The 21,236-nt window shown below is 31.1% G+C and overlaps 3 protein-coding genes across 3 annotated transcripts; 2 read left to right on the forward strand and 1 right to left on the reverse strand.

The window, feature by feature from the left end:
- The first annotated feature begins 247 nt into the window (after positions 1-247).
- Positions 248-1,513, forward strand: LOC125073167 (transcription factor BTF3 homolog 4-like). Its single transcript, XM_047683886.1, has 2 exons — positions 248-295; positions 391-1,513. Exon 2 carries the CDS (start codon positions 414-416, stop codon positions 945-947), a length of 534 nt encoding a protein of 177 aa, XP_047539842.1. The 5' UTR covers positions 248-295; positions 391-413; the 3' UTR covers positions 948-1,513.
- Positions 1,514-3,247: 1,734 nt separating this feature from the next.
- Positions 3,248-8,645, forward strand: LOC125073078 (TGF-beta-activated kinase 1 and MAP3K7-binding protein 1-like). The gene is made up of 6 exons (XM_047683767.1): positions 3,248-3,492; positions 3,697-3,831; positions 4,216-4,333; positions 5,449-5,704; positions 6,256-6,412; positions 7,199-8,645. The coding sequence occupies exons 1-6, from the start codon at positions 3,356-3,358 to the stop codon at positions 7,767-7,769; spliced, it is 1,374 nt and encodes a 457-aa protein (XP_047539723.1). The 5' UTR covers positions 3,248-3,355; the 3' UTR covers positions 7,770-8,645.
- Positions 8,646-9,026: 381 nt separating this feature from the next.
- LOC125073079 (26S proteasome regulatory subunit 10B) lies at positions 9,027-14,795 on the reverse strand. Its single transcript, XM_047683768.1, has 9 exons — positions 14,634-14,795; positions 14,360-14,479; positions 13,488-13,624; positions 12,802-12,900; positions 11,651-11,800; positions 11,154-11,277; positions 10,460-10,670; positions 9,537-9,702; positions 9,027-9,173 (listed from the first exon to the last, which is right to left on the reverse strand). The coding sequence occupies exons 1-9, from the start codon at positions 14,722-14,724 to the stop codon at positions 9,096-9,098; spliced, it is 1,176 nt and encodes a 391-aa protein (XP_047539724.1). The 5' UTR covers positions 14,725-14,795; the 3' UTR covers positions 9,027-9,095.
- Positions 14,796-21,236: the final 6,441 nt, after the last annotated feature.

The raw sequence follows: 21,236 nt of genomic DNA on the forward strand, positions 1-21,236 counted from the left end.
ACATAGCACATTCAATTCCAAAAAATATATCAATACATATATCTACAATATATATTATATACATCTTTTTAATTATTGTATAAAATAAATGGGATTAATTTATATTTTCACAGGGTATTGTGATCCGTTATAATTTCATTTATATTAATTTCATAATTTTTTTAAGTCGAGTGTTGCAATTGTCGAAAAGGAACGAATTTTCCGCAGTGCTGCCAATTTCACGACGTCAAAAATCAGAAATAACTTGTCTCAAATCCACCATTTTCCCTTTGTAACTAACCGGTGTTCAAAACACGTGCGTACGATCAAGTTACATGGAATACAAGTGTGATCGCGTCTGAAATCAACACATAAACAATACTAAAAAGTGCTCCGTGTTTTTATCGACAGGTGTCGCGTGTTAAAATAGCAGAATGAACACCGAGAAACTCAAAAAATTGCAGTCACAAGTCCGCATAGGCGGCAAGGGAACTCCGAGGCGTAAGAAGAAGGTCGTCCATGCGACCGCCGCCACAGATGACAAGAAACTGCAATCATCTCTTAAGAAATTATCAGTAAACACTATCCCCGGCATTGAGGAAGTGAATATGATAAAAGATGACGGCACAGTAATACATTTTAACAACCCGAAAGCTCAGGCATCGCTTGCAGCGAACACTTTCGCTATTACCGGTCATGGAGAGAATAAGCAAATAGCTGAGATGCTCCCCGGTATTCTGAGTCAACTGGGACCTGAAGGGTTAAATCAGTTAAAGAAAATCGCGTCGAGTGTGGCGCCGCCGAAACCTCTCGACGAGGACGACGAAGTACCTAACCTCGTTGGTAATTTTGATGAAGCGTCAAAGCAGGAAGCTAAGGAGGTAGTCACTGAGGATAAGGAAAAGGAAAAAGAAAAGGAAAAGAAACCAGAAACAGAAACCAAAGCCTCGGACAAAAAAGTTGATTAAATAGACCCCATGAAAAAGATCTAGTTTTTAATTTTGCTCACCTGATGAAGTGAACTTAAGTGGGTTTCCAAAGGCATTGAGGTGTGTCTCAAAGAAATATTGGTTTTGTATTTTATGTTGTGTTCCTAAATAGTTGCGTTCCAATTTTGAAATGTTCAGTTATTGGTGATGGTGCCTAGCGGTAGGGACACTATTTTTTTTAGCTCATGACTTTGGAAATTCTCTGTACAGCCAACTCGATAAATGCTTTTTATGCCATGCACTAACATTTATATTGTAAAATGAAAATAATGGACTTCCCTTAAATAGAAATAGTTCAAAGTACCTATTAAGATATTGGCAACATAGATACTGCATAGTATTAAAGAATTATTACATATAATTTTTCTTTTCACAGCACAGGAAATAAAAATATAATTATATGTATAGTGAAGAAAGGTGTCTAGTACACTTATTAATATTTTATAAAGAAGGATTTTTCTAAAGTTGTTAATTCAAACTGGTATAAAGTATATGCTTTCTCATTTCAAACTTAGTTTTAAACAAAGTGAACTTAGTCACAGACAGCTCTTTAGGATAATAGAGCTAACATTGTATAAAAAAAAACCATTAAAATTAAAAATGTAAAAGATCGGGTTCACAGTTGTGTAAGAACATGACATAAACTTTGATCAAAGAAAATAATTGTTTTATTTTTTAATATTAAGTTCAATGATTCATAATCCATCATAATTTTTAATCTATTACAATCTTAAAAGTTCAATTGGTCATTGTGTCTTATCGCTGGGCAAAGTCCTCTCCTTTTAGCTTGGAGTATATTCTGCCATGCTGTTACAGTGTAAGTTGGTAGATGCACATGGCATTTCATATAACACATGCAGGTGACTACGACTGTAAGGAACATTCCTTACTATGCATAATTATGAATATATATGAATTACAACAATATTAGAGAATGAAGCACTCATTCTTCAGCAAGTAGTTATTGTCCAGGTTTGAACATGTAATCTTTGGGTTAATTCACAGGTTCTACTCATTGGACCATGATGACTGTTAATGTCTTCACTGAAGACTAATCTATTAAATATATATTTTTAATGATGAGCTATTTTTAAATATATTTTTTCAAAATTATTAAAGAATGATTCCAGTTTATGTAGTTGCCTTTAAATAATCATTCAAGTTAAGACGAAAATGCCTTATATTTCAAATGCTGAAATAGTATAGATTTATAAATATATACCTAGCTATAATTAAAGATCAACAACCCCTTGACACAAAAACTAAAAAAATATTTTAATTAATCTTAACATTTCGATAAATAATTTAACATCTTAATAAGTAAGTATAACATTATTTGCACCTTCAACGAGAGTGGCAATTGCAGGTTATAATATAAATGCAGCATGCGTAGCGTGTTTTGTACCGGCAATTTTAGTCTTAGGTTATTTTAGTAAAAAGGTTGAAGGCACATCTGATAACGTTCTTAAATGATAAGGATATTTTTAACGTTCTATCAACGTAGGTATGAGTATTATTAGATTTGATAAAATGCAAATAAACTCGCCTTTGCTTAATTATCAGATGCATTTTACTATTTAAGTTAGAAAACAAAAATTAAAAAGAGAATTAATAAAAAATTTTACAAATACGTTCCAAATACAATAAAAAAAAGTAATAATTATCTACTAAATAATGTTAATTTTATCAAACGCCTTTTGTGCGGTGTGTTGGTTTCCGTTTTGCGGTTATTAAAATTCGAGAATATAGTTTTATGCGAGGAATATGTATAAGTATTTTATGTAATAAATATTTTTTATAGCTCGTCTACATATTATATTCCTTGCTTAGATAATTTATTAAAAATATAGCAATGTTATATACAGTTCGTATAAAAAGTCATTAAATCAACTTTGTTCAAAATAATAAATTTGAGATATTATTTTAACAAAATACAAAATAATTCTCTGAAAGCATTTTTTATAACAACTATGTTTTTATCTTGAAAAAATAATATAACTCATTATGAAAAATACTATGTGATCATTTAATTTTCATAAGTAATAAATATTGTAGACAGTAAACATAAAATGTATTTTTTATTTTAAGTTTTTTATCTATTTATTTAATTTGTATTAATATTTATCATATTCCATTAAAAATATTTTAAAAAAGTGGCAACCTTTGAAATATTTTTTTTTCCTACTTTTCAGAATCCAGGGCTGTTGAATACATTTTAAAAAAAGCACAAATTTTTATATAATTTATGTTTTGACAATTGTTATTTGTCAATAACAAAACTGAAAACATTAATTACAATATTACCAAAAACATTAATCAAGAAACTTTTTTACATATAACGTGATAAATTTATTTTTTAATGTAAACAGAAGTATTAGGCGACAAAAATGATTGCGAGACCTTGGACGGATGATTTACCGAAATGTCGGAATACTTGCGTAGCGTCCTATTTCTCCCCATTAGATGGAAATCCGAGTTCAAATGACGACTATTTTTGTTTTTATTGTCACACAGAAGATAATTCGTAAGTTTTTTGATAGAAATTTAGATGTCTATAAATTCGTACTTTTGTTAATGATTAAAGTAATTTACTATAAAATCGTTCTAGTATAAATTAAAAGAGTTCGCTACGATAACATTACCTCTTCACATTTTGTGTTTTGAATATATAATGAGTAATGGTTATTTAAATCTGTGAAATGATATAAATTACTTAAAACATTTCCAGATGCCTATATGGAGTGTTTGAGCCACACAATGGATTGGATGCAGCGAGGTTTATCATGCAGCGAATGGCTGCTGAGATTTTATTTGCTCCACCGTCGAGTAGCAATACTGATGAAGAAATTAGAGAAAAATTAAGGTTATTTTCATGTTATATTAATAAAATTAATTATACTCCAACAATGGCAGAATTTGGAAGTCTGCACTTTATTGATTATGTTGTAGCACCATGTGTAGCCTGTATTAGTACTGTTGTATAAACAAGCTACTAGACCAATGAGAGTCAACAAAAGAGAGGTAGAGGTCATCTGACACATACAGGTCTACTCTACAATGTATTGTTGCACCACCGAGATAAAGTTCAATTATAAACATGAATACTTAGTAATTTTCTGAGATTTTAATCAATGAACAGCAGTTTAAAACTTCACATGTTCACTCTACTAGCCTAATTTGAATTTTAATATAATTAATATTACTCAAAACAAATGTATGTTATTAATACTCCAAATATTTGTAATAGGAATGCTTTTGTGTCCGTGGAGAACGCGTACATAGAGAACTATGATGGCATGATCGCTGAACGAACGAGCTTACAATACAGGCTTCAGATATTAAAAGGGCACACGCAATCAACACAGGTGATTTATTTATTACTAGTTGTTGCCTATGGCTTTGCTCACGTTTTAGGGCTTGGTCAGATTTTTTCATATTCTTTATTCAAGTAGGCCATTAAAAGTATGTTTGAATGACGCAACTTTTAAGTATCCAAGTCACAATAGATTCTACTAAGAAGAATCAGCATGAAACTCAGTATTCCACCATTTTAATTACAGAATATGTTGGTTAAGTAAAATTAAATTTACATATATCCTGCCTGGAAATTAACATATACAAAACTAGGCTCTTTTTTTCATTAATGTTCTCTTACTTATACTTAATTTAGGTTAGATCGTATGTTATCCCTTCTCATATTATAAATGCAAAATTAACTTTGTCTGTTACCTCCAACGCTTAAATCACTGAATCAATTTAGATGAAATTTTGTATATAGTATGAGTCTCAGGAGGTACATTTTTTTTTTTTTTATTTATTTATTTATTTGACAACACCAACAAGTAGTACAACAAAAATACACAGTAAATCAAAAGTCATAATAAGTAAATGGGTAATTGCCTACTATTTTACAGGTGTTCTTAGATTACTTGGAAATTGGAATATAAGTCAACATTGTAAAAAGCTAATTGATAAAATAATATGGTATAAAATTAATGTCAAAATGTTAAAAATAAATTAAATTAAGCAAAATTGTCGAATGTGAGTTTAAATACATTGTTAGAATTTGTAAAATGTCGTAATGAAAATATAAAGATTGAATTATACATAGGAATATTAATTATCAGTTTGTATGTAACATCTTAAAACCAGGATAACCATTTGGAGTTACTAATTTATTATACGTTATGAATTCTAATTTATATACATTACTGTTTTTTTCTTAATACAACGTATATTATCATTTACATAGGTTTTTATTACGAAAATCATCTCTTAAGGGTGTGAAAAGGGAGTGGAAGTTTATATGGGGTATTATTTTAAGTTTATTTACCTTTTCGTTAACTTAAATAATGTTTGCGCAAGGTTCATCAATGTTGGCTAATAAAGTTTTATAAGTTAATTGTCATAATAAATAAATCAAATAATATGCTACAGTCCACTGTATTATGAAGATTTAAATACACATTTTGCATTTCAGATGTCTGATAACATACTTTTTCGTTTAAAAGAAATTGACCAACACCTCTCCGGAGGGGCCACTGTTGTTATAGCCCTCGTACACAACAATAAGTTGTATGTTGCTAATGTTGGTGAGACCCGAGCGTTGTTATGCAGGACCGACGATAACTCAGTGTTGAGAGTTGTACAGCTGACCGTTGATCACAGTTTGAACAATGAGGATGAATTATTGAGGCTTTCACAGCTGGGTTTAGATGTGAATAAACTTAGAAATGGTGAGTTGGTTTAAGTGACTTAAAATGTCCAAAAATATTTAAATGATATTCAAATAACATAACATTACTAGCTTGACATAAACAAAAACAAAACCTTCTGCCAAATACTATGACAATATATTTTTTAATCTAATCTAAATTTCAAACATAAATATCCCTAGATCCAAAGAACAATGATAAACCAATATTGGTGATAATTTTATTTAAAGTTCATAGGTTTGCTGTTTTACCTTTACTTGAAAAGAGGTGGTTGAAATGTATTTTCGTTTCCAGCATTTGGACAAATTAATCTGCATTAAAATTCTAAGTCAAAACCAAACTTTATAAGGTCTAATTCCTCGATAGATATATAGTTATCTTCTCTATAAAGCATTATCCCTATAAACTAAATGCAAACGGCCACGATAAAAACCTTTGTAAAGCCATCATTATAATTGTTAAGTCCTCAACTATTACCATATATATCACAAATTAAGAGATCTTATACTAACAACAAACAATGTATAATAATAAAATAAGATCAAATATTTAATATTTTTTATAATTTCCAGCACAATACCTAGGCAATCAGACTGGAACAAGATGCCTAGGTAACTACCTAGTGAAAGGGCTGTACAAAGCCTTCCCAACTATAAGCGCTGCTTCTTCGGAACCAGTGGTAGCAGCTCCTGAGATACATGGACCCATTGCTTTAGACGAATCTTGCAGGTAACTTAAAATCAAACACATAAAGAGAGGTGCTGTCAGACTCTCGGTTGGAACTAAGTTGCTTTAGTACTATCATATTTATTATTACTATCATATTATAAAATTATTACTATATATTTATTTAATAATAGACACAATGAAATAAATTAACAATGTATCGGAATAATTCAATGACATGAAATAATATTAGATTTTAAATGAACATGGTTATTTTTATTACTACAAGTATTTAAAATGGGATATTTACCACGTTTTTTTTTATTTTTATTCGTTGGAGCTCGATATTTCGACATTATTTACGAATGTGTGTCGTATCTTGTGAACAAGACATTCGTAGATAGTGTCGAAATATCGAGCTTCACCAAATAAAAATAAAAACATGTTAAATATCCCGTTTTAAATACTCGTAAGAAATAATATTGTTATTAAACATTCCCTGTGAATTTAAATATTGATAAAAGATGAGTTTAAATAATGTTATTTAAAATTGCATAGAGCAGAAAGAGACAGAGAGAAAGGGATAGAGAGGGCAAGATCGTGGAGACTTAACGCTTTCCCTTACGTGACGATTTCTGCCATTTCACTCTGTTAGCCGCGTAAAAGAACTTCTTACAAAAAAAATCGTAAATGTTGATATGAATCTATTATTATTTATGTAATTTAGAAGTCACGTCTGTCATTGTAGTAAGTCAATGAAATAAATTATTTTGACGTATTGAGTTGCCCCTTAAACAAATGCCCCTATGTATATATTTTAGATTTAATGTTGTGTTTAAAATATTCCAGATTCCTCGTCCTAGTCAGTGCTGGTGTTTACAAACGCATACAAGAAGTTCGGGGTAACAGCGAACAGACGAATAAACAATTGTCCCAAATTATAGTAGAGAATTTCCGGAAGCAATCAGACTTCAAAAGAGTCAGTCAATCCGTTCTAGAAGAAATTGAAGAAGAATTCTTATCTTACTGTTTAAAGAATAGCTTAACGCCTAAACCGAATACCCATGTTACTTTATTGATACGTAATTTCAATTTCCTCCCCCCCATCCCCCAAAATGATGCAATAAATACGGTTCAGAAACAAAACGCATCTGTCAGATTCAATCCGATCGTTCAATCTAAATCAAATACGTTTTTGAACGAAATGGATTCTGAACCGTACTCGCCTGGATCGAATGATTTCGATAAGAACGATTCGAATATCGATACGAATCGATCAATCGAATCGTCATCCGATATATATCCTATTAGACCATATGACAAGGACAGACGAATTAAAGGTTATGTAGACTTTTCTTGCTATTATGAAAATGTAGAAAAGGCCAGGAAAAATGGTACTTTGCCTAGTTTTATTAAATAGATTAAAAATAAAAAGTTATAACGTTGCCTTATTAAAAATAATGTTGCTGGATATTTTAGTAAGTTGCTTCAGTATATATATCATACTAGTTACCGATCCCGGTTTTATAGACAAAAAAAGGACTGTAGTCTGATCGCTGCTGACCCACTAACACCGGATTCAATGTAAAACACCCAGGAACAACGCGAACATACGCAAAAAAAAGCATCACTATCCAGCCGCTGAAAATGATTATCACCGCCCGTGAACATGGACTCCAGTGGATTTGCAGGTGCGCTGCCGGCCTCTAAGAAATGTGTACGGTCTTTTCTTAGGGGTTATAAAGTCATATCGGTTCGGAAAAACCGACGGCGTAAATAAATACTATAAAGATATAAAAAAATCTATTCTTTGGTACATATTTCATTGTGTATACTGGGATTGGGGTGTACGATGTACTGGACACATTCGAAACTATTTTTAAAGTTTCTTTTGTGTAATCAATAAACATTTTTCAAAGTAGAACACATTTCAGTATATTTTGATTATATTTATTAATGTTATCTTTGTATGTTTAATTTATTATATCTAGTCAAATATAACTAACGCGCCAAAAGACGCTATTGCTTTGATTATGAAGCATTTATGTAATTAAATACTTTGCTTAATAATTTGCTTTTAGTAGTGTCTACTTACTACAAACTATTTTGCCAATGTCGCGTAGGATAGACAGAGTTGGATTCAAAGGTCTCTGGGGTCACAATGAAGGCACGACACTTATTACATACACATTTTTTCAGTCAAACTTAATAAATAAAATTATTTAGATATATTATTCATACGTGTGTTTTACTATATTTACGTATATGTAACTCATAATTTTTATAATTTTAGAAATCTGAGTAGTAGTTAGGATTTGTTGTCAAAATTATGAAAGAAAGTTATAAACAGCTTTTTACATTACTACGTGACAATGACATTGACATAATATTTCCCGCTCAAATAAGAAACTAAAAAAATATATTAAGTGCAAATAAAAAAATACCAAGACTGTTACTACATATTCAGTATTTTTTTATACGTGTAATATTTTGTGTATATTTATTAAATAAATATATGTCATTACACTGGTTTTTTTTTTATATTACTTAAATTGACAATTAAAAAGTTTAATTGACGAGTTAGTTAATGCAGACAGACTCGCGAAACAGATCTACACAAATGTTTCCCAACATTAAAGATCTAATGTTCAACAAATAAAATAAATAAAAACAAAGATATTTAAACTAAATTTATTAAGAAATGAATATTAATGACAATATATGTGTTTTTTCGGAAATTAAACAATTACACCGGCTTGTAATCCAATTTGCTTTCAAGTTTTTTGTTATCGGCCACCTTTCGTACAGCCTTCATGAGGTCCTCCTGCAATTAAAACGAAAAATTTACAAAACTATTTCGTACGTGAGAAATTTTTAATAAGATAACCATAAAGTCTAAATCTATTCGTATTTGTTGATGTTGGTTTGAAATTTAATTATTGGTAGGGATTCGAGCCAGCCTATCTGGGTAGGTATTGATCACATAGTATACCGCTAAACAGGAATACTTAACTATTGACGTGTTTTAGTTTCAAAAGTGAGTGAGTCAGTGTGGCTACAGGCACAAGGGACATACCATGTCTGTTTAAAATGTATGTAATATTTCTTAAAGCACCATTGTCTATGAACAGATGACCACTTACCATCAGGAGGTCTGGTTACTTACTAAAAGCATAAAAAAAATGACCTGTATAATGTATTCCCTCTCGGCGCGAATGGCGAAGAGGCCGGCCTCCGTGCACACGTTGCGCAGGTCGGCTCCGTTGAAGGTGTCGGAGAGCTTCACGACGGCCTCGTAGTCCATCTCTCCGTGCTTCGCGATGGGCGCCGCGTGGATCTTCAGAATCTCCAGCCTGGAATTGTATTCAAATATTTCAATAACGAATAACAAGCGAAGCGTTTTGTGATGCGGTATGCGTGTTATATCTTGTATTCGTAATTTTATTTGATATTACACTGGATTTCATTTAATACGACGTCATTAGTGACTAACTTCATTAAATACGTAAATAAATTTAAAGCATACTTTAGTATGTACAAAAATATCGCTATGGTGAGTTTGGATATAACGCAAACTTCAGGTGTAGCGGCTGTTGTTTTGTTGGAATACTTGTTGAAATTTTGTTCAAATTCTTAGAAATCCCAGCAGAAGTTGCGGCCGGAAGTTAAAAGTTATCAGTGAATATTTTTTACAATAAATGAATATAAACCATGTCTGTATATTTTTACGTTTGCCTATGAAATCACACTGGCCCCTTCATAATCGTTATAGCAGAAATCCACTGTAAGTCTTACATATTTCTTATAATATTATTATATTAACATTTAGATGGATTTTTCGTTCAATATCAGTGTAAACCGATATAATAACATACGTATAATACACGAAATAATCGTAACATTCTGTAAATTTATCAATTTAGTTATTATTTTGTGGGATGACGTTTCAAACAATCTCAGAAAACATTGTTAAAAATAATGTTTCAAGCATTATGGGCTTTTCTGTCGAGAAATTTGATTACAATAATATATCCTTTGTAGTTTACTATTCTCAGTTTAATGGATGCATTGATACAGTCAGGAGAACAATTAAATATTTTTATATCTCACCGAGCCTGTTCATTTGGCAGAGGAATCTCAATCTTCCTGTCCAATCTTCCGGGACGTAGGAGGGCGGGATCGAGGGTGTCTGGGCGGTTTGTGGCCATGATGATCTTGACCTGACCGAGGGAGTCGAAGCCGTCCATCTGGTTTAGAAGCTCCATTAGTGTACGCTGGATCTCACGGTCAGCGCTTGTGCCCTCAGAGAAACGTCTGCCACCTGGATTTGATATAGAAGTATGAAATTAGCTTTACCTATAAAGGTTGTTCAAAGGGTGATTGGTACAAAAATGCTGTGTTTTTTTCGAATTTCAAGTCACTGATGATACTCAGATCGGGGTATTTCCTTGTCCGAAACAGTGGTAGTGTTTAATTTGATAATCAATAAGTAAGTTTAATGCTTCTATATTGAATAAAGGAATTTGAATTGTTTAGATTAGAGAATTCAGACATTAGTCTAAACACCACCTAAATAATGTTTTAAGTAAAACAATTATTACTTATTAAAATAACAAATTTCATATTCAATGGTGTTTTTAGCAAATTTGTTTAATTATTTTGATACATAAAAAGTAATTTTCATTCATACTTCTTGCTGTATATTATAGCATTGTCTTGTGAATATGGAAATATTGGTGTCATTTGTGCGTTTGTCTGTCTATGAACTTTGTATGAATATTATAAAGTAATATTTATTACTGACCGATAGCGTCAATCTCGTCCATGAATATGATACAGGGCTGGTGGTCGCGGGCGTAGTTGAACATCTCTCGGATGAGCCGAGCTGACTCACCGATGTACTTGTCCACAATGGCCGATGAAACTACCTATAAATTAATATTTATGTAACATGTGATTAAATTGAGTTGATTTCACTAGTGCTGAACACAGGTAAAGGAAATCATTGTTAGTAAGTCTGCATGTGTCATGCCAATTATCAAAAATGACAGATTTCATTTTTGGTAATTACACCTGTTGGATCGACATTGGTGCTGTAAGAAATATCAACCATTCCTTACATCATATTGCACCACAAATCTTCAGAACAAGTTGTTATGTCCCTTGTGCATGTGACATTTTAACTACAGGTTAAAATGTCTCTACCTAGTGGAATAGACTCCAAAACTTCCTCCTCAAAATGAGTCAGGCGCAGCGGGTTATCAACAGACTGATACTCTACTATGGATAAATAGGGCATACCTTTAAGAAATTAGCATCCAGCTGAGATGCAACCGCTCTTGCCAGTAAGGTTTTACCGGTACCGGGAGGTCCATATAGCAAACATCCCTTTGGTGGTGTAATACCAACTCGGACGAATAATTCTGGATTCATCAGAGGCAGCTCTATTACCTGAAATTGAAAGTGTAAATGAAAACATCATGTTCTGAAAGATTTTGGTTACAAACGGACATTAGAGATACGAGTCAATTTTACAAGAAATATTTTACATTAACATGTGCATGTAAACAGATGATCTATCCCCACACTCTCTTGCGATGTCCAATGGTATATTCATGGAGCGAAAGAGAGCAGTGGTGCTATTACATGACAAATATGACTCTTTCTCTTTCTAGCAACTGTTGCTATCGAATACTTGTTGAGGATTATTATTAAATTCAATTTAATCAAATAAATAAATCAGTATTATGGAACTATGCAGTAGCATAATACTCCAAAATAGTGATTTATCGACTGCGACATTTACCAATCCGCAACAAAATTTTTGATAGTAACAGTTCCCATGCTATGACCGTAAGTACCACAGGAGTAGGACTGATTGGAAACATTGAGAACTTACAAATGTGGGATCTAAGGCTGATTAGTTAACCATAGACTGACAAATCAGTTCTGCAACCTGCAGCATACAGTCATATGAGACTTAGACTAGGATTTAACTGATGAAGTAAATAACATAATAATATAGACAAATTCATCCGGTTGAAACAAGTTGTACTTTCTTCCAGACTACTGCACATCCTACCAGGTCCAATCTACACCATTCGGGGATCCACTCAGATACAAAAATTTTCATCGAAATACGTACATACCTACAGAAGATTTATATATTTATAAAGATATACCTCCATAATCGTTTTTATTGTATAGCTCAATCAAATTACGAAGTAAAACTAGTAACAATACTAGTAATAAAGACCGTTTATCAGGAAAAATTAAAAAGTCATATTTCTTTAAGATGACTGCAGCGTCAGTGCACATTTTATTCATTGGCCTTTTCTGGAATTTTAAATTGTTTCCTATCATGTGCAACCTTCCTTTAATTTGAGATAGTCTAAATATTATGCAACAAATAACAACTAGAGTAATCAGTTCTTTTGGAATAAGTGACTTACTTCTCTCAATTGTCTGATCTGTTCCTGAAGTCCACCGATAGCAGAGTATGTGACATCACCCGGATCTTCGTGGCTCATGTTGTACACAAGGGGATCAACCTGAAAGTACACAGATACAGAAAATTATGAATACTGTAATAAATGTTTATTTTAATAAATAAATAATTAATTAAGGGTAATTTGACGATAAGTGGTAACTTTAACTACAATGGCATGATAAGAAATGTCAAGCCACTTCTTGAAACATCAATTGCAACCATTGAATCAGAGATGTTACCTATTTATATAATTACATTGATTTAAAAAATATACATTAATTAAGTAGGCTCCTAAAACCATTTGATATTAATTTCACAAATAAATCCTGAAATATTAACAGCTTTAAATGTCTCATTGTATCGTCCAACAAGGAGAGGGTTTTGAATTTATAGCACTGTTCTGTTCCAATGCTGGTTACTGATACTCATGCATCAAAATTCAATGCAATAATTGTAGGTGACCTCACTATGTACTGTTTCATCGCCAAGCAGAAATAAGCCCATGAAATTTTAATAGTTCTTATCCTTTGTTGTAAAAAAGGACCAAATATTGTACTGAAATACTATTCTAATGCAAAATACATCAACTAATATTCTCAAATGTGTATTGTTAAATAAATTTAAATACAATTATACTCTAATATTAACCTCTCGTGGTAAATGCCTCATGATTGTCAGTGTGGTCATATCCAAAGCAACTCTGGTGCCACCTTTTAGCTTATTCTTGTCCAATTGACGACGGCAGCCCACTACATAACGTGGTCCATTTGTAGCCTTTACAATGACTGGAAGATAATAAAATTAGATATATATTATTTTATATATTAATATATATTAATATATTAATATAGATATATATTAATTTGAAATAGTTTCAAATAAAATTGTTCATAAGCAAACATTCTAGAGGTTATTGTAAAGAGTATTTCTTTTATGGAGCATCTTGATCTCATTTTCTACACAACTTATTAAAAAATAGTTTAGAAATCATTGTTTATAGTCAATCTTGCACCAGAATTCTCTCCTTGATCATCCCATTGGACTAAAAAGTGTGGTAATACTGTGTTTAGACATACAAAGGTGATAATAAATAAATTAAATGTCATACATAATCCATTTATCAAATAACAGATTACATAAAATAATAATAATAACATATCAATGAATCAATTTTAAAGTAAAGAAATGTGTATTTTTAAGATATTTATGGGCATTTAAACTCATGTTCTAAATTGAAATAAGGTATTTATAGCATGTTTGCAAGTGGAGTAGTACCTTCCCACTATCACTATTAGTATATACATTTAGATATACATACATACTTTTTATGTATCAATAATCAATGTCAAGAAATGTACTTATATTGAAGGTTTAAAAATAAACAAAAAATAGAAATATTTAATATTATGTTTAATCTATAAAATTATTATTCTATTCATGTCGTTAGTTACTCGCTATATATAGCGAGTTCTATAGAAGAGAATATTGTTTTATGATTTGGAGTTGAGAGTATTACTCACATTTTTCTTCTGTTAATTGTTTGAGAACTTCACCAACAATCTGTCCGACACTTTGTAAAGCTTTTAGGTCATTCTCACTCTTGTCGTACTGTTTCGTTAAATCTTTTAATTGTTCACGCACTAAAAAAAAACAATCAAATCGTAAACAGTTATAAAATTTTAAATATTAGTAAATAGTGTATTTAAGATGTAAAAATACTACATGAAATGGTATCTTTATTGTTATTAGGTGTAGGTGATGAGTCGGCAAAATCGACTTTTCATTTTTACTTACTGTCTTTTAATCTTGATTCGACCTCTTTGTGTTCCATTAACTTCTTCCGATAATCTTGAAAAGCTTTTTCTCTCATTGAATCCATTGCCATTATGTTTATTTAATAAGGTTTATGTGTAATTGATCCAACTCTAACGCCAGTGATGATTATTGTAAATTGTTTGACTTTGACAACTACATCCAGAACATATGACAGGGGTTAACGGACAGATTAAAAAAAAAGTTACGACTCTGTAGTCTGTGTGTAAAAATATTGACGATTGATGTGTTCTATTCATTAAAAAAATGTTTTCAGAAAGTAACAAATTAAAAGCTTTTAGATTTTGATTCAGACTTTGTTAGTTCTAATGATATTAGTGTTGCTAGATTAATAATCTTCCAATAGTCATTAAACATAAGTTGAGTACCATTATGAATAAAACTGTAGAAAGACTGTCTTGTAAACATTGTGTTATATAAATTTATGGATATTTTTTCCTGGCGCTTGCGTGAATAGCCTTTGTGTTATTATTATTTAATAAAAATAAATAATATTGAAAAGTTTTCACAAGATTCAATATACCTTTCTCCCTCCTAAAGTTCCTCGCCCTATTAATGTTGAATGTTTGTTAATGTTTTTCTTTAGTTCACTTTATATTTTTTTATGTAAATACATTGAGCGTAATAAAATTAACTTGTAAATATTTTTGTGGTTGTTCTCATATGTTGTCGTAATAATATTTTATGATTATCTGATTATTTATTATTGTGTTGTTTTAGGTTATGGGTAACAAAGAGCAATAACTGTTATGCCTTCAAAATTAAATTAAGCCGGTAAACTCGACGGTACCGTTCAATTTAATCTCCATCGTGTGTTCTCCGTCGACATCGCGCAAGCAACTTTATATATATAATGACTTCGGTAACGATCGAAGTTTACTATGTTATTTTATATATATTCGCTAGTACTGTACTTATTTTACTTTTATGGAACATTAAACGCGAGGATATGTAATAAATAAAATACGATCTTACATAACGTGGACTTTTCCATTTCGAAAGGCTAAAAGTACAAGATGGACTATATAAACTGACCTTGACGAATTGATGTGAAGATTATAACGTTGATTGTAAACATTGCAGTGTTAATAAATGTAATATCAAAGATGACTACCGTCGTGGCAAAAACGTATTTTTTTAGAAGTTATTATATGTAAACGTCCCACTGTTGGGTCTTACTCTTTTAATAACTAGAATGTTTGCAAATGTGTTTTGATGGTGTTGTTTTAGTAGATGTACATTAGACGAATTTTATACAACATATTTGTATATATTACTTTTTATGTTGGAAGGTCGAGTGAGTCAGCGTAACTACAGACTCAAAGGAAATTCTTAGTTCCCATGGTTTCTGGCGCATTGGTGATGTAAGGAATGGTTAAGATTTCCTACGGCCACAATATCTATGGGCAGTATTGACCACTTTAGGAATTCTAGTCATTTCTACTATCTACGCCCCCCCCCCATTTGAGCAAGAGTGGATTTCATTACACACTCAGTAGACTCGGGTCTAGGGCAGAAAATTTAAGGGACGGCCCAACTTAGTCAATTATTTACTCTCGTCCGCCTATGATTATACACTTTGAAGATCACAGAACCGTCTGAAATCTTTCCATCATCAGGTATTCTATATTAATTATATATATAACATAACATAAATTTAATCAGCATTTCGTTAAGCAAGGAAGAATAGGTATTCGAAGGATAGGTATTACTATGTCTTTATTTATAGATCAAAACTTTAAAATTATTTGTTGTAAGTCGAAGAAAGGGTTGTTGCCATGTATAATAAAAAAAAAAAATTATGATTGTTTTTAAACATAATCTAAAATACAACACAACTAATATAATTATTATTTGTGTTTGTCTCTGCCAAATTTCATAAGATCTTAATAAACATTTATGATTAATTTGATATATGTAGTTTGAAACTGACAAAATTGTTGTTCAAAAAACTTAAGAACTAAATAAGGATACGCTGCGGGCGTAAATAAATAAATAAAAAACAAATACTAAGTACAACAGCCGTAAAACTTTCTCGCGTAACATGGCTTAACTTTTTTTCTTGTTATTCGATTCATCCTATTCGGATAGACAAGGGTCAATGCCGAAACATCTTGATCATTTAACTACTATTATTAATAGTTATATAAATTGTGAATTGGTATATAAATAAATATTTTTTAATTAAATATATTTATATTTAATTAAAATAAAATAGGAAATATTTTGAAGTGAATATTCTTTAGAATAGTTGTCATTTGAATGCCGATGAAATAAAAATGCTTCAGGACAGAGAAACAAAAAAAGCTGCTGTTTGAATTTTACACTCAATTTTTTTTATAAGCCTTGTGTGTAATTTCATTTTTTTCTAAATCCTACATAGACAAATATATATTTAAATAATTATTTCCAAATTGATAAAAAAACATTTTTTCTTTAAGTTTCCTAATTATAAAATAATTTAATTGTATTAGATGAAAAAAATACTTTCTCGACTCCACGAAAAAACTTTTAAGTAAAAAGTAGCCCAGTATCAATACTGCGGGAAGGCGGGAAAAGTTTTATCGTAAAAAAATTTAGATCACAACTTTTCTTTATAAATCCTTATTGTGGATGATAACGCTCGGTGTCGAAGATTTTCCATCTTGTCTTTTGTTCGAGTTATATCTTATTTAAAGTTTGGGTATTCTTCAAATGTACACAAAAAGTATTTAGGGCTGTTTGTATTTTACTTTAGCAAATTCACAAGGAAATAAAAGTAAAATCTCTTGATAAAAATATATTTCTCAGTTTGGACGTGACTATTTGCTGACATAATCAACTTGGGTGAGAATTTTTTTTTTTAAATAATAAACGTATTACTTTTTCTTTCTAAAAAAGGTAGGCAAACGTGCAAATGGGTCAGTATTCCTTAAATAGCCATTTTCATTTTTATAACGACAAAATTAAATAAGAGGATTACTTTACTAAATTACTTTACATAAAAAAATACTAATTTACCATAACTAATTAAACGGCTAAATTTTTATTATTTTATTGCCCACGCAGTTATTGTATGTCCAAAATTCCAAATCACACAAAAATCGCGCCAAAAAATTCCCGAGCTCTTTGACAGGCGATCGTACGCTTTTTTTTTATTTCATCTCTAGGTTTGATGTACTAACATACAATTAAAAAAATATATCTATCATAATATAGAACTTCTGTAATGTAATAGAACAAGAACTCATTGCGTTAAATAAAATAAAAAAAACAACTCAATTCTTTATAATGTTAGTGTAAAAAAGTTTTCATTCTCGTTTATATGATTATATATTAATCTGAATATCTAATTATAGTTATTGCCTGTAATTTTGCGGCTAAATCTGTCATCTAGTTGCGGTTAGGTTGTAGATTGTAAGTTATTTAAAAATGATACGTGCAAAAAGTTTCAATATATATATATTTTTTTCAATCAGATTTCCGTTCTTTTTTGACATTTAGAATTGCGTTCCAAATTTAAATCATAACTATCAGTTTTTTTTTTGATTCAGTGTTACCTGCACTAAAGATGTAACATCTAAGATCACGTGATATTTCTGTCAGTCTGGCTGAATTAAATGTATTAATAATAATTATACATACTTTGTTACAATGTATTAGTGTGTAAATACGTTTATATGTACACAGGCCGTTATGGGTCACACGTCAGTCTGGCTCAAGTCGCATCATGACACGAGCATGTTCCGATCCCATAACTTTTTCCCCTACCAAAAATCGCTTAACACGACAACTTTTCACTTCAAATTATGATTTAACAGATGCTGTTTTTTTAAATTAAGTAATCAGCGAATATACATTAAAATACAATAAGAGACAAATATTTATAACTGAATTTATTTGCTTTGTGACAACAATAGATAACCATAACGACGTTTCGTGTTCTAGGTGAAAAAAAAAAGTAAAAATGTATGTGTGATATATTTACGTATAGTCTATTTTAAAAGTACATTCTAATTCTATTAATAAAAAAAAAAAAGATATCCTTCTTTATTACTACAAATTACATTTACAATAAAACATTTTTTGTGCAGAGCTATTAGCGGATTATCCACTAACGAGTTATTCGACAACATTTTATACCGCTGTACACTGGCTCACTCATCAATCGTGATAATGTCGAGTGGACCATTTTAATACAGGGACAAGGATCGTTGGTGTAGAGCTTGAATAATCGGTGATATTCATTATGGATTTGCGATTTGCTTTTATAAGTAGTTAAGTGTAGTAGTGTTGTATTAAAAATAAATATTTATTAATAAAAAACTCTTTGTGGTGTACAATATAGCTAAGCTATTAGCAAATCGCATGCAATACGTAAATACAAGGTTTGTTTATCTTTATTCCTGTTTCGATTGGAATAGACAATGGTATATTTATAATCAAAATATACTTCTTTAAGTAGGCTTTTACGAACAATTTTGAATTGTAATTTACAAAGCAATATTAAGTAAAGCTGTCACCGGCTCGGAACGTAGATTCTACTGAGAAGAACCGGCAAGAAACTCCGTGGTCACTCTGTTCTAACATTTGAAATGCCTGTCTGAAAGTTAACAAGTATTAGCTCTACGCTTTTTTATCATCTACCTATTTTTACATTTACATTACATTAGCAGCCTGAAAATTTCCCACTGCTGGGCTGGCCTTCTCTCCCTTTGAGGAGAAGGTTTGGAATATATTCCACCACGGTGCTCCAAAGCGGGTTGGTGGAATACACATGTGGCAGAATTTCGTTGAAATTAGACACATGCAGGTTTGCTCACGATGTTTTCTTTCACTGCTAAACACAAGATGAATTATAAACACAAATTAAGCACATGAAAATTCAGTGGTGCCTTGCCTGGGTTTGAACCCGAAATCATTGGTTAAGATGCACGCTTTCTAACCACTGGGCCATTTCGGTTCATAATGTGTGTTAAATAGTATGCTTTACTTATTCAAGCCATGCCATTTCTACAAAACATTAAAATCTAAGATTAGTCGAAATTTTGTTAAACGTGCCGCGTGCGAGTCATTAGCGAGACAAATGATATTATACAAAATTATCGATATTTGAACACGTTTTGATTATAACCGTTCAAATTTAATTGTTTATTAATCAATTTTATACGTATTTATAATCCGTGAACAACAGTTCATTGACCTCGAACGATAATTAATACAATATCGTTGTATGTTTTTGACTTAAATTTCAGTATAATCGATGTAGTTTATTTTTATATTTATTTATAACAAACAATAATAATTATTAATATCTTATTTAAGTACTTACTCTCACTACTAACTATATAACTATTCACAAATATTAACAGACCCATTACACTAAAACAAATTGTAATTATTTAGAAGCAAATCCGTTGCACGTTGATTAGCAGACCTGTTGTTACGGAGACGAAAGCTCTGCGCGTACGCTGAACCGACTTCAGGATATCGATAGTACTATCGATAGTATCGTTTTGATCAATACTATCGATACTATCGATAGCTCTCCGTGAGCTATACTATCGATAGTGGCAATACTATCGATACTATCGATAGTATCGTTAAGCAATACTATTGGTAGTAGCAATACTATTGCTACTATCGATAGTATCGATAGTTTTGGACTATCGATAGCCAGCAATTTTTTGATAGTATTGGTTTTTTAATGTAAGTAATGTATTCTAATTACTAGACTCAAGATTACTACAAAAAAGTTTCATTGTAATACCACCAACCTCCTAAAAGTTTTTTTAATGTTATGATTATAAACATTATAAATAATCATAACATAATATTTGCAAAACTATCGATAGTATCAATAGCTCATGGGAAACTATCGATAGTCTATCGATAGTGGACTATCGATATGCAACACTAGTGTCCATGCATCAGGTCTATATAGGGCATTTGGGTAGGCTCAGCGAATGTAACTTCAAGCGCAGATTCTTGCCATGGCAATTCAAATATGGAAAGTACTGTTTTAAATAAAAAAAAAACGTACTATGATGGAAGATCACTTACGAATTTTGATTCGTGAATCGTAGTTAATATCATTTGTAGACGTCACTAGAAAAACTGAATGTCAAAAAGCCTTAACGAATTCATTAATTTAACTGGTAAGAATAAATTCATTTATATCTATAGCTTCGTTACAGTCGAGCAAGAATAAAAAAACGAAGCTGCCACGGTACGTCGATTCGAATCGAGCTAGTAATAATTGCGAAGTTTTCGCCGACGTAAATCCTAGCTCCGGTTAACGGGAATACTTCCTATGGGATACGGTGACAGATGAAATACGTCTAGGTATTTTTAACTTGGATTCATTGGAAAGTTTGAAGGCGATACGCCATTCAATATTATCGGAGATAGTGTATTTGAAATTTTATTTCTAGAATTTGTTTTTTTTTTATAATGGACAGGAGATTTATGTCATATTACGAGATAAGTGTTAGATCTATGAACTTGGATGGCTATATGGCGACGATCTTTATCGATGATTTCGCCAAACAGTAATACTTTGTATCGTTGTGCTCATGTAACAAA

This window comes from Vanessa atalanta, chromosome 23 (assembly GCF_905147765.1).
Source record: "Vanessa atalanta chromosome 23, ilVanAtal1.2, whole genome shotgun sequence".
Classification (NCBI taxonomy): domain Eukaryota; kingdom Metazoa; phylum Arthropoda; class Insecta; order Lepidoptera; family Nymphalidae; genus Vanessa; species Vanessa atalanta.

Coding starts and splice junctions, on each gene's coding strand:
- LOC125073167 (XM_047683886.1), top strand. CDS start 414: ATGAACACCGAGAAACTCAAAAAATTGCAGTCACAAGTCCGCATAGGC.
- LOC125073079 (XM_047683768.1), bottom strand. CDS start 14,724: ATGGCAATGGATTCAATGAGAGAAAAAGCTTTTCAAGATTATCGGAAG. Junction 11,278..11,650: donor TGGATGCTAATTTCTTAAAG/GTATGCCCTATT, acceptor ATTAATTTATAG/GTAGTTTCATCGGCCATTGT. Junction 9,174..9,536: donor AGAGGGAATACATTATACAG/GTCATTTTTTTT, acceptor TTTTAATTGCAG/GAGGACCTCATGAAGGCTGT.
- LOC125073078 (XM_047683767.1), top strand. CDS start 3,356: ATGATTGCGAGACCTTGGACGGATGATTTACCGAAATGTCGGAATACT. Junction 4,334..5,448: donor GGCACACGCAATCAACACAG/GTGATTTATTTA, acceptor TTTGCATTTCAG/ATGTCTGATAACATACTTTT. Junction 5,705..6,255: donor TGTGAATAAACTTAGAAATG/GTGAGTTGGTTT, acceptor TATAATTTCCAG/CACAATACCTAGGCAATCAG.